The sequence below is a fragment of the Lithobates pipiens genome, unplaced genomic scaffold (assembly GCF_037356315.1).
Source record: "Lithobates pipiens isolate NorthernLeopardFrog02 unplaced genomic scaffold, aLitPip1_a1.2 Scaffold_25, whole genome shotgun sequence".
Classification (NCBI taxonomy): domain Eukaryota; kingdom Metazoa; phylum Chordata; class Amphibia; order Anura; family Ranidae; genus Lithobates; species Lithobates pipiens.
The window spans coordinates 144,214,421-144,227,406 of NW_027507787.1; the positions used below are offsets into that span (position 1 = coordinate 144,214,421).

At 42.9% G+C, this 12,986-nt stretch overlaps 1 protein-coding gene across 9 annotated transcripts in view; it reads left to right on the top strand.

Annotated features, from left to right (window-relative positions):
• Positions 1–12,986, top strand: part of LOC143930540 (uncharacterized) — a 103,536-nt gene that overhangs the window by 35,329 nt on the left and 55,221 nt on the right. For 7 of the 9 annotated variants that reach the window (XM_077454921.1, XM_077454913.1, XM_077454914.1 and 4 more), the window contains exons 2-3: positions 6,280–6,318; positions 10,723–10,755. In XM_077454921.1, the coding sequence (XP_077311047.1) occupies positions 6,280–6,318; positions 10,723–10,755 (72 nt within the window). The remainder of the gene's footprint in view (positions 1–6,279; positions 6,319–10,722; positions 10,756–12,986) is intronic. The other 2 variants (XM_077454916.1, XM_077454919.1) reach the window with 1 other exon arrangement.

Consider the following 12,986-nt stretch of genomic DNA (forward strand, 5'->3'; position numbering starts at 1 on the left):
CGGTCTGAATCCCGCTTTAAGTCTAGGAAAACTGGTATCAACCATAGACATAAAACTGATAATGGATGCACTTTTTCAGATGCCACCAGAATCTGAGGGAGCGTCGCCAAGAAGATTTTTAGACGGTCATCAGCTGCGATTGATCTAATAATACCCTCTGAGTGTGTATGGGTGTATCCTAAGACTGATACCCGTAGTGGTAAGTCATAATTTACCTTTAGCCTATACGACTTCTACCCTGGGTGTCCAGCTGCATCCGCATCTGTAATACACACTATGGAGTACCAATCTTATGGGAACTCCGATTTTAACTTATTGAATAAACTGATTTAACCTTTACCGTCTATCGGACAGACCGAAGTCCCCACACGGCTTAAACCTCCTTAATGTCCCTGCGGGTCCATGCCTATATGGAAAGTAATTGCCCCATAACTTTACTCTAAAGATATAAAACCTGGGTACAAGCTGAGATCGCTGTCCCGACCCAGACTATGTCAATCTGGACCAGTGACATCCGGTCCCATCTGTCCAGGAGAATCCTTAGCCATTGGCCCAAGAATACAATAGAGAGTTATTTGCACACCTTTATAAGTAGTTGTGAGATTGAGAAAAAAAAAAACAATTGGGCCATATAAAATAAGCTCCTTTGGTGGATGTCTGTTACTTAGCCAGTTGCAATCCAGTTACCAACTGTTCTTCTATGAAAGTTAATGTCCCATAGAGACCGATATAAATAGCAGATATAACCAGTGTGGAGAGTTCACATGTTCCATGTCTCACGTATAATAAAATATCTGCTGCAGTTCTGTATTCTTATGGGGAATTGGTCTCCTAGCAGCTGATCTGTATTGATCTATATAAGGGAGGTGTAGAATGAATGGAGTCATTTGATCTGCACATCTGCTCCATCTAGTGGTAGTTAGAGAGTAGTAGCTATTAGTCAGCTCCAAGTGTATGCTTCAAAAGCACAGCCTATTTGTAGTCTGAAGGACAGGAAAGAAGCCTATTAATTCACCAAGAGTGGATGCGCTAATGAGCTTCTGAAGTAATGATCAGTTTTTATATTAAAGGAAGCTTCCATGTTATCACTATCCATTGTTAGTGTATCACTGCTGTTCTATCTATTATCTTTTGTTTTGCTTGATTTATGCGGTGGAGTGGCTGGGTGAAAGTTCTCATATAGCTTCTGATTTTTCCCACCAACTCCCTTGGCATATGGCGACTTACAGGGCGAAATACATGGGGATGAGGAGGCGGTATTCACTGGAGGAGGTAGTCTGAACTCCTGATACCACTCCGGTAGTTCCACCCGTTCAATCTGTATATTATTGCAGAACACAGGTAGCTCATCTGGAGTACGTAAGAGCTGTTGCTTCCCGTTGTGAGTCACCTGTAGAGCGAAAGGGAACTTCCACCTGTACTGTATCCCCTTTTCCCTCAGGGCGTCTAGGAGAGGTTTAAGGACTCTTCTGTTCCTGAGGGTGATGGGGGAAAGGTCCTGGAACAGCTGGATGGTGGTCTCATTAAACAGGATCTGATCTTTTTGCCTTGCTTTTTGGAGGATTTCCTCCTTGAGAGTGAAGCTGGATAGGCAGCAGATGATGTCCCGAGGGGGGGCTGGATCAGGGGCTCTAGGTCTGAGAGATCTGTGTGCTCTATCGAAATCAATGGGTGATTCCTGGGGTCTTTCCAGTAATTTGTTGAAAACTGTACAAAGCACGTGTCTTATCTGGTCTGCAGGTATTGCTTCTGACCCTTATATTGCACTTTCTGCCCCTGTTAGTCTTTTAAATGTCTATTTACCTGGATCAAGTGCTGTGAGTGGTTAAATGAGACCTCCTCCAGCCTTTGTATGGCTTTGTCCCTGTGTCTGCCTGCCCTCTCCCCTGCCACCATTTGCTCAGTCAGCATCAGGATGTTTGCTATTAAGTCAGTGATTGCTGTAGAAAGCGACGTTTTAATATCTGCAGCTATATCCATCATAGCTGCATGAGTGAGCGGTTGGTCAGGTGGTAATGTGTTTCTTACCAGGTCCTCAGAGTTCGCCAGTGATTCATTATCGAAGTCCTCCTCCTCCTCCCTCGTGCTGGAGCGTGCCATCTTGTCCTCAGCTGAGCCTCTCCTTCCCTGGCCCTGAGACAGGAAAATCTTGGGAATCTGCTTATGTTTTGAGGTTCCTGGTGTGCCGGGGTGGTTGTGGTGTGCCCCTCCCTTGTTAAGTCTGCCCATTCTGCAGAAGATTGATCTCTAGCCGGTGAGAACTGTTACACCGCTCCGGATCTCTGTCCTCAGGCGTCCATCTCTCTCGCGCGCCAGGCCACGCCCCTAATTTATTTCACTTCATCTTGTTTCTAAGGGACATGAAGGGAAAGTCTGAGAAACAGACAGAAAAAAATGACAGAAACAAAAACTAAAAATAAGTTTTGGGTATACATACTTTAGTCAATATTATGCATGTACAGTAGCCGGTGTAGCACCCCTTACCGCTTGGCAGATAAGGAGAACAAAAGGTGGTTTGGTGAGCTAGTATTTCAAACCTCAGGGTGCAATTCTTACGTTTTTGAGGGGTAGAAGGAATTAGTCAGTCGCTTTAGGAACCTTTAAAAAAGTTTATAAGAACACAAACTTAAGAAGGGTTAGGGCACGGGATACCCAAAATAACCAGACGTTTCTCCTTGCAAAAGTCAATACTGGCTATGAACCTTTAAGCCAAGACTGACAATCTGTACTCTTCAGACTATTGAGCATCTTCAAGCAGGACTTGCTGTACCTTTACAGGATACTGTACATTTACAGTTGAACCACCAGATGTCCTGCAATGTCCACTTGCAGCAGCTCTCCGAAAAGGTGTAGCAGTGACCCCAGTGAAGAAGAAGGCATCCAAGAGATGCTAAGACTTTGATTTGAATGTATACAAAGTCACTACTGGCTCAGGTTAGGCTGCTCATACCAGTCAAGGCTACCCTTCATGGGGTACTTCAGCAGATCAATGGAACAAAACATCTACAAATTGAATGAGTTCCAGACCAAAGGATAAGAGTCCAAATGAATGTAATAAGAAACGTAAGAGTGAAATCAGGGTGGCTAAGATAGGACACGAAAGGCACAAAGTGTAAGAAAAATCCTAAGAATTGTTTTCAATGCATTAACAGTAAGAATGGTCCGGTGTGGTAAGTGGGGTCCCCCAGGGGCCATTCTGTTTAATTTATTCATTAATGATATGGAGGATGGGATAAACAGCTCAATATCAGTATTTGCAGATGATACAATGCTAAGCAGGGCTATAACTTCTGTGCTGGATGTGGTAACCTTACAGGGAGACTAAAATAAAATAACAGGATAAGCAACTACATGGCAAATGAGGGTTAATGTTGAAAAATGCAAGGTGATGCATTTGGGTGCCAAAAATATGAAAAAAAAAGTCACTCGATAGGTGGAGAACCTCAGGGGGAATCCAGGATGGAGAAAGCTCTAAGGGTCCTAGAAGATGACAGGCTCAGCAGCATGCAATGCCAAGCTGCTGCATGCAAAGCCAACAGAATACTAGCATGCAACCAAAGGGGGATTTACTCAAGGGATAAAATTATAATTCTCCCACTCTACAAGACTCTAGTCCAGCCGCATCTTGTAATGCCATCCAGTTCCGGACACCAGTACTCAAGAAGGATGTGCTGGAAATGGAAAGAGTATGGGGGAAGACCAAAGGCATTGAATGTATTCTCTCTGGAGCGGAGATGCTTGAGGGGCTAGGATAGTGATCCACAAATATCTTACTGGTGACCCTAGCATAAGGAAAACTGTTCAGCGAAAGAGAGTTTAAAAAGACACGCTGCCATTCACTGATATTGGAAGAGAAGTGGTTGAATTAAAAGCACCATAAAGATTTCTTTACTGTTAGAGCAATAAGTATGTGGAATTCTCTTCCACAAGCAGTGGTATCAGCAGGGAGCATCAATAGTTTCAAAAAACTATTAGCAGGGCACCTTAACCACTTCAATACCAGGCACTTAAACACCTTCCTGCCCAGACCAATTTTGAGCTTTCAGCGCTGTCGCACTTTGAATGACAATTGCGCGGTCATGCTACACTGTACCCAAATGAAATTTTTATAATTTTTTTCCCACAAATAGAGCTTTCTTTTAGTGGTATTTGTGGGAAAAAAATTATAAAAATTTCATTTGGCATTGTGTGCGGTTTTTATTTTTTGCTAAACAAATAAAAAAATAACGAAAATTTTGAAAAAAAATAAGGTTTTTTTTTGTTTCAGTTTCAAAACTTTGCAAATAAGTAAGTTTACTCCTTCACTGATGGGCACTGATGGGGTTACACTGATGGGCAATGATAAGGCGGCACTGATGGGCACCGATGAGGTGGCACCAATGAAGTGGCACTGATGAGGTGGCATTGATGGACACCGATATGTGGCACTGATAGGCGGCACTGATGGGTGGCACTGATGGGCGACACGGATGGGCACTGATAGGTGGCACAAATTGGCACGGATTGGCATGGATGGGCATGGATAGGTGGCACAGGTGGGCATGGGTTAGGAGGCACAGGTGGGCATGGGTTAGGCGGCACAGGTGGGCATGGGTAGGCGGCACAGGTGGGCATGGGTAGGCGGCACAGATGGGAACTGATAGGCGGCATTGTATTATAATATATTGTACTAATGGATGCCAATCAGTGCCAATCAATAATGCATGCCAATCAGTGATGCCCATTGTGGGCACTGATTGGCATCCATTATGGGCACTGATTGGCATCCATTGTGGCACTGACTGGAATCCCTGGTGGTCTAGGGTGGCATACCTTGTCCTTGGCATCCCTGGTGGTCTGGTGGCATCCCTGGTGGTCCAGTGTGGGCAGCCTCGGGGGGGGGCTGTGCTGATAATCGATCAGCACAGACCCCCCCTGTCAGAGGAGCAGCCGATCGGCTCTCCTCTACTCGCGTCTGACAGATTACACTGTGACTCTTTACTGAGATCGTAGTTGCCGGGTGTCAGACTGACACCCCGCAACAACGATCGCCGCGATGCGCGCCCCCGGGGGCGCGCAGCGGTTCATAATCCTGATCACGTCATATGACGTCCGGTCAGGATTATGCAACCACTTTTCCGCCGTCTATTTGCTATAGGGCGGGCGGCAAGTGGTTAATGATCACAACATACAGGGATATATAGGTTTTACTATTGAAATAAGCACATTCTCACACACACCCACACAGGTTGGACTGGTGTGTGTTGTTTTTTTTTTTTCCCAACATTACCAACTATATGTAGTTAGTTTGTACTAGAAAAATTGCTCTTCAGAGGTCATAACTACTCCCCCTTCATTAGGGCTTCAGTCTGATTGAGCAGCCAAGATAATCTCCTCTCCTGATCCAGCAGTTAGCTTCCCTGAATAGATTCACCCAAGAGAGCTCTATTTTCAATCTATTCGAGATTCTTATTTTATCTGAAGCCCTGATGAAGGGGAAGTTGGCTGTTTTTCTAGTACAAACTAATAAATTAATATGGACTCTTTTATCCTTTGGTCTGGCTCTGCTTTTATGCATGTTTTCTATTTTTCAGCTGCAAAGCTACTTCATCTGGTGCTGCTGCACCCCTCCTGTAACCTTCAGCACAGTAGCACAAACCTTTCAGGTCCCAGACTTAGTTGTAGGCCCACTCTTGGTTTAGTCCTCTCCTCCAGGCAGCAGGCCTGGGATGTAGAGGCCTCTAAAACAGACTCCTTTCCAAGCAACTGCCCAGAAGGCAAGGACAAAAATATATTTTTGGAAAGTTGTCCCAAATCTGTTTATCCTTCCCAGCGTGCACCATGGGGGAAAAAAACCTCCTTATGGTTAGCCAGAGAGACATAAATATTAATGGCTCAGAATTATTGTATCTTTCTACTATATTGCCTGGGCCACTCTCCAATAATAGGCAAAATCACCCAGTAATCTGGGTTTAGGAATGACCCATTGAAAGCAGACCTAAAGCAATTCAGAGCTCAAGCTGACTACAACCCAGCAACGACACTAAAGTGCTTAGGACAAGGTCCCTACATCTGCAAAGTGGGATAAAAAGTATATTTTTGTCACCCATCACAGTTTTATTAATAAAGCAATCTTAATGTATTATGAATTTTTATCACAGTATATACAGTAAACGTGCTGTAAAAATTAGCTTAATGAAGTGAGAGACAATAAATGATTAGGAAAGATGGTGAGTTTGATGCAAGATACATTTAAATGTGTTTGTGTTTTATTGACTTACAATTTGCTTTTCTTTGTAGGCTGCTCTGAGTTGAAAGATGCCATTAACTCCAACCCTGGTATGAAAAGTTGTTTTGTCTTACGGCAAATAGGTGATGGGGTAAAGGTATCCCTAACATTTAGCTAATGACTATCTAATACCTAGTTCTCTAAAGGAATAAAGGACATCGACTGTGTTAATATTTATTTGAAAAAACAAGAGGGCATTGGTTGGCAGATGAACTTAAGTGCAAAAAAAAAAAAACTCAGTATGTTAAAGTGTTTAAGGTCAAAAGATTTCTTCTATAGTTCCCTCTGGTATATAACCCTAAATTACACTCAAAAGGTGGGACTTTGATGGACCAAGGACGCTCAAAAAGTAAGGGTTTATAAAATTATAAATTTATTACAAAAGAGTGAATGACATATTGAAAAAATGATAAAACTAGAACACATGATCAAAAGAGAAAACAGAGGACAAACCACTAGGAAAAAAAACAAATCAATTGTTGGAATGACAGGGGAAATCCAGCGTTTTGATGAATGAGGTAGAAGTCTTCAGGGAAAATGGGCTGAGGATTTCCAGATGAATACATGCAATCTACAATAGCAATATACACATAATTACAAACAGAATTCATAATGTGACACAATTTTATAAATTGATCATATATTTAAGATTACTTACAGGAAAACCAAGACAAGGAAAAAGAAAACAGATCTAAGTATCCATACTGACCTTATGTGTTATGTCAATCGGGAGAAGTCCTAGCTCAACAAGTGGAAGCAAACTAAAACGCCAGAATAACGTCATGAAGCCAGAGCAGAATGGAACTAAACTGTGTCCAAATCAAAATCCTGCATCTGAATATGCCTCCCAAAAAGGGGGCTGGAGCAGTGTTGAGGTACAAACCAACAGGGATCTACATTAAAAAAAGAGGGGGGAGGTATACCGATAGTGAATGGATTATATTATAGGATGTAAACAAATGCATAAGGGAATGGACATTCAATAATGTCGTCCAAGTATGTGATGATAAACATACCTATCACGTGCAGGTGTATGGGGTATGGGGTATGGGATAGATCTATCAATACAGGAGTAAATTCTATAAATATACTTGTCCATAGACCCAATCCAGATAGCAATGGCCACGGAAGTTAAGGCATGGTTGTACCACAGATGAAACAATGAGAGCATGTCTTGGTTTTCCTGTAAACAATCTTAACTATGATCAGTTTATAAATTGTTGCATAATGAATCTTTATTTCTGTTTGTAATTACGTGTATATTGATATTGTAGATTGTATGTATTCATCTGGAAATCCTCAGCCCATTTTCCCTGAAGACATCGGCCTCATTCGTTGGATTTCCTTTGTCCTTCTGATTTTGAGTCAATTTGGGCTTTTTCTAGTTTGTCCTTTTTTGTGTGTGGGTTTATTTTTTTTATTTTTTCCATCATTATACTTTATTGAAAAAAATACCTTGCACATAGCCCTAACCTATGTAAACCTTTTAAATTGTGAAAATACTACAAATCTAGTTTATATACAGTAATATCTGGGCAGACCATGATAAGTGGAAGCTGGATTGAAAACAAAGGAAGATACCAGAGTCCTAGTGCTATTGGACAGTAGCAGTTGGTCACATTCAAATGGACTTGTTCTGTAATTTTGAGGATGTATCGCCACTCATCCAAGTAACCTTTGCAGGTCTAATGAAAATTGTCAGAGATAACCCAGCATTTATAGTCACACAGGTCACTTTCATCACACCACCATGGTGTCAAGGATGATTTTGATTTTCAAGTGTAGCACTACTCTTGTAGAATCCTCAGGCAGTTTGCCCAGATCTTCCCAATTTCAGCCCCGCAGCCAGGCACACTGTAGTTGTTGTTGTGTGGTGTTTTTTTTTTTTTTTTTTTTTTTCAGCCAGTTGCACAAAACACTTTCGCTCATTTTTTTCAATGACCAGTCTAAGGAATTTTTTTTTTTTTTTTTTTTTTTTTTTTTTGAACGTGGATAGGAATGAAGGATGTGGTTGGATACTCCATGAATACAAACTATGTACATTGAGGACTTAAAGGTTAACTCCACATTCATGGGGGAAAAAACAAACAAATGCAGCATATACAATTGCGACACAAGTCATATTGTAATTAAATGTTATTAACCACTTCAGCACCGGCGTATTGTAATATGACGCCCGCAGATGGGATCTCCCATCCTGGGCGGGCGTCATATGACGTCCTCTCCTTTCCGGGCCATCTAGGGAGTGCTCGTGCGCCCGCGGCGTCGCTCGGGACCTGGTGCGCATACCCGGCGGCCGCGATTTCCGCTGGGAACACAGCAGGACCGTGGATCTGTGTGTGCGTAAACACGCAGATCCACGTCCTGTCAGCGGAGAGGTGACCGATGGTGTGTTCAGAGGAACACCAATAGGTCTCCTCCCTTTGTGAGTCCCCTCCCACCACAGTTAGAATCACTCCCAGGGAACATAATTGACCCCTGAAGCGCCCCCTAGTGTTAACCCCTTCCCTGCCAGTCACATTTACATAGTAATCAGTGCAATTTTATAGCACTGATCGCTGTGTAAACGTGAATGGTCCCAAAAATGTGTCAAAAGTGTCCAATGTGTCCACCATACTGTTGCAGTCATGAAAAAAATCGCAGATCACCGCCATTACTAGTAAAAAACAAAAAACAATAAAAAAAAAAACATAAATCTATCCCCTATTGTGTAGACGCTGTAACTTTTTTGCACAAACCAATCAATATACGCTTATTGCAAATTTTTTTTATTGTTTTTTTTTATTTTTTTCCAAAAATGTCGAATATGTATCGGCCTAAACTGAGGAAAAAATTAGTTTTTTAAAAAATAAATGGGATATTTATTATAGCAAAAAGTAAAAAAATATTGTGTTTTTTCAAAATTGTCGCTCTTCTTTTGTTTATAGCGCAAAAAATAAAAACTGCAGAGGTGATCAAATACCACCAAATAATTTGGGGGGAAAAAAGGGCGTCAATTTTGTTTGTGTGCAACGTCACATGACCGTGCAATTGTCAGTTAAACGGCGCAGTGCCGAATCGCAAAAAATGCTCTGGTAAGGAAAGGGGTAAAAATGACCTTTCCTTTTCAGCTCTAACTTTCTGCAAAATGCAATATGGCTACCTGGAGGCTTTCTTTATACAGAGTGACGCAGAAAGTTACGCAGAAACATAATTTCATTTTTGTGATTGGCTCACTGATTTCCCTGAAATCTGCACTAAGGTACAAGTTAGATTTCAGGCATCCCCTGCAACAAAGTTCATTTTTGGTGAGATACTCCCCAATAGGAACTCACATCTAAAGGGGTGCAAACCCTGCCATTTTTCTCATTAGAGCCCTGCAGGTGCAGCAACTGCTTGGTAATTATTAAACCACTCCCATTAGATTCACTTTCCACAGAGACAAACATACAGGGGTTTCTTCAGAATAACAAAAGTTAGAAATCTGCAACAAAGTTTGTTAAAATCCCTGTAACGTACATAGATCACCCAGAGGGGGAATATTTTTTTTTTTCTCAACAAAAGTGGAGTAGAGCAAAGCCCTTTTTTCCTTAGTGGACAGTATTTGGACGGAGCTCTTTGGGACCACCAACCAGTATCCTCTTTAACCGGTTCCGTGCATGTCACTCAGATATACTGCGGCATAATGGCTCTCCTGGGTGAAATCCCTTATGGGTACATCCTACCCTTTTTCGGCCACGCACACGCTGCACACCGTAAACGCACAAATCTCTTTGCTGTCAGAGGAGAGGAGCCATATTGTATGTTCCTAATAAGTAGGAAAAACTTTATGGCTCCTCTCCCAGTCAATCCTATCCCCATACAGTTAGAACACACAATCAACCCCTTGATCGGTCTCTGGTGTTAACCCCTTCCCTGCCAGTGAGGTTTTCATAGTAATCAGTGCATTACTTCTAGCACTGATCAAGTCTCCGATCTGTCCATCACAAAGTCGGAGTACTGCTAAAAATCGCAGATCACTGTCATTACTAGTAAAATAAAAAAACTTTTCCAAAAATAAATCAATATACGCTTCTTTTTTTTTCCCCCCATGTTTGATTATATAAAAATTTCAAGCATGGGAGTCAGTTCCTTTGACAGTGACATCCTGAAAACAATAGGAACAATCTTTTGACTACCACTCCTAATACTTGAACAAGCCTGTGTTCACTTTTGAGATCAAGGGACCATACATACTTCATGGGCACCTTTTACACTCCATTTGTTAATAAGAGTTCTTACTTTTTAAATTATTTTTGTTTTTATTTGATAATTTTGTTGTGTAACTAAAACCAAGAAAGAAAATGTAAAATGTTGCAACTTGCCAGTAGTTTGATGTTGTGGTTGCATTTAGATTTGTTTTAAGGCGGTAAAGTTTTCTAGTAATACAGAAAAGTCTGCTATCATCTTAATAATCTATTTCAACTTCTTTTTAGAAACTGAGGGGGACGTAAAGCATAAAGCTTGCGGTGTGTATAATTAAGATTTGCTCTTGGGTTTCTGTTAAAAGGCCTTAGCGATATTTTCACACCTAGTAACATGACATTTCATAGAAACATGTAGATTCAGGAGAACTAGCTAATTTTATTTTGTTAAAAACAAAATGCTTCTTTGAACTGCAACTTTTCTCCTGTTAAAGGCCATCAGTGTTATATTGGTTAAACACAGTATTTTGTCTGCTTGCAAATTGCATATTTTGACATACAATGCCTTGAAAGAGTATTCATACCCCTTGACATTTTCCACATTTTGCCATGGTACAACCAAAAATGTAAATGTGTTTTTTGCCACGTACACATGATCAAACAATTCGGTGTAGGCCCATGTGTAGGCTCCGGTGGACTTTTTTTTTTTTTTTTTTTTTTACCCAAAAGTCCGGCGGACTAAGATTGGAGTTTTTTGCACGCCAATCTGTCCGCCGGACTCTCATTTCAGCGGACAGTACGGCCGTGTGTGTGCCAGTCCGCCCTACTTTTGAAATGAACGGACTTTTCCCGCCCGGAGAAAAGTCTGCTCATTTTGAGCGCGTCTCCAGGAAGCTGGGACCAGCGAAGGAGGCGTCGCTGGCCCCGTCACCTGGTATGGACTTAAAGGGGAATACCTACGCTGAAAAACAGTGTGGGGGTCCCCCCTAGGTCCACATCAGACCCTTATCTGAGCATGCTACCCCGCTGGCCAGGAAAGGGGGTGGGAACGAGCAAGCGCCCCCCCCTGAGCCGTACTAGGCCGCGTGCCCTCAACATGGGGGGTGCCTTGGGGAAGGGGGGTCCGGGCGGCCCCCCCACCCCAAAGCACCTTGTCCCCATGTTGATGAGGACAAGGGCCTCTTCCCGACAACCCTAGCCGTTGGTTGTCGGGTCTGTGGGCGGGGGGCTTATCGGAATCCGTGAGCCCCCTTTAATAAGGGGGCCCCCGGATCCCGGCCCCCCACCCTATGTGATTATGGGGTACAATGTACCCCTACCCATTTACCTGTGAAAAAAATGTAAAAAAAACACAACACACAAGGGTTAAAATAGTTTATTGCACAGCTCCAGGGGTCTTCTTGCCGGACTCCTCCACTATCTTCTGCTAGCTCTTTTACTAGCGGAGGAGCCCGGCTTTCTTCTTCGCCACCGCCGCCCTCTTCTTCTGACTTCGGGGGTCTTGTCCCCCTCTTCGGTTCTTCTTGCCGGGTAATCGCGCCTTCTAGCTCTTTTACAAGCGGTGGCCCGGTCTTCTGCCGCTGGCGCCATCTTTTGTTCTTCTTCTTCTTTCTGGAGATGTTGCCTCGTCGCTGTCTCCGGTCACTATGACAGGACGTGCGGCGACTTATATAGGGACATCACCGGATGATGTCCCCACCCATTATGATGTCACAGTCCCAGCATCCTCTGGGGCTGTGATATCATAATGGGTGGGGATATCATCCGGTGAAGTCCCTGTATAAGTCGCCGCATGACGCGTGTCCTGTCATAGTGACCGGAGACAGCGACTAGGTAACATCTCCAGAAGAGAAGAACAGAAGACAGCGGCAGCGGTGACAGAAGACCAGGCCACCGCTTGTAAAAGAGCTAGAAGCGCGGTGGCCCAGCAAGAAGAACCAAAGAGGGAGACAAAACCCCCAAAGTCGGAAGAAGAGGGTGGCGGCGAAGAAGAAAGCCGGGCTCCTCCGCTAGTAAAAGAGCTAGCAGAAGATAGCAGAGGAGTCCGGCAAGAAGACCCCTGGAGCTGTGCAATAAACTATTTTAACCCTTTGTGTGTTTTTTTTGGTTTTGTTTTGTTTTTTTGTTTTGTTTTCCATTTTTTTTCACAGGTGAATGGGTAGGGGTACCCCTAACTAAAATCTTGTGGAAACAATTGCCTTCAGAAGTCACCCAATTGGTAAATGGAGTCCACCTGTGTGTAAATTAATCTCAGTATAAATACAGCTGTTCTGTGAAGCCCTCAGAGGTTTGTTAGAGAACCTTGATAAACAAACATCACGAAGGCCAAGAGAGACACCAGACTGGTCAGTGATAAAGCTATGGAGAAGTTTTAAAAGCAGGGTTAGAGTATAATATTTCCCAAGCTTTGAGCATCATGGTGCACTGTTCAATCCATCATCGAAATGGAAAGAATATGGCACAACTGAAAACCTACCAAGACATGACCATCTGCCGGTCAAGGAGAGCATTAATCAGAAAAGCTGAGCCAAGAGACCCTCTATTATGGCTTCTAC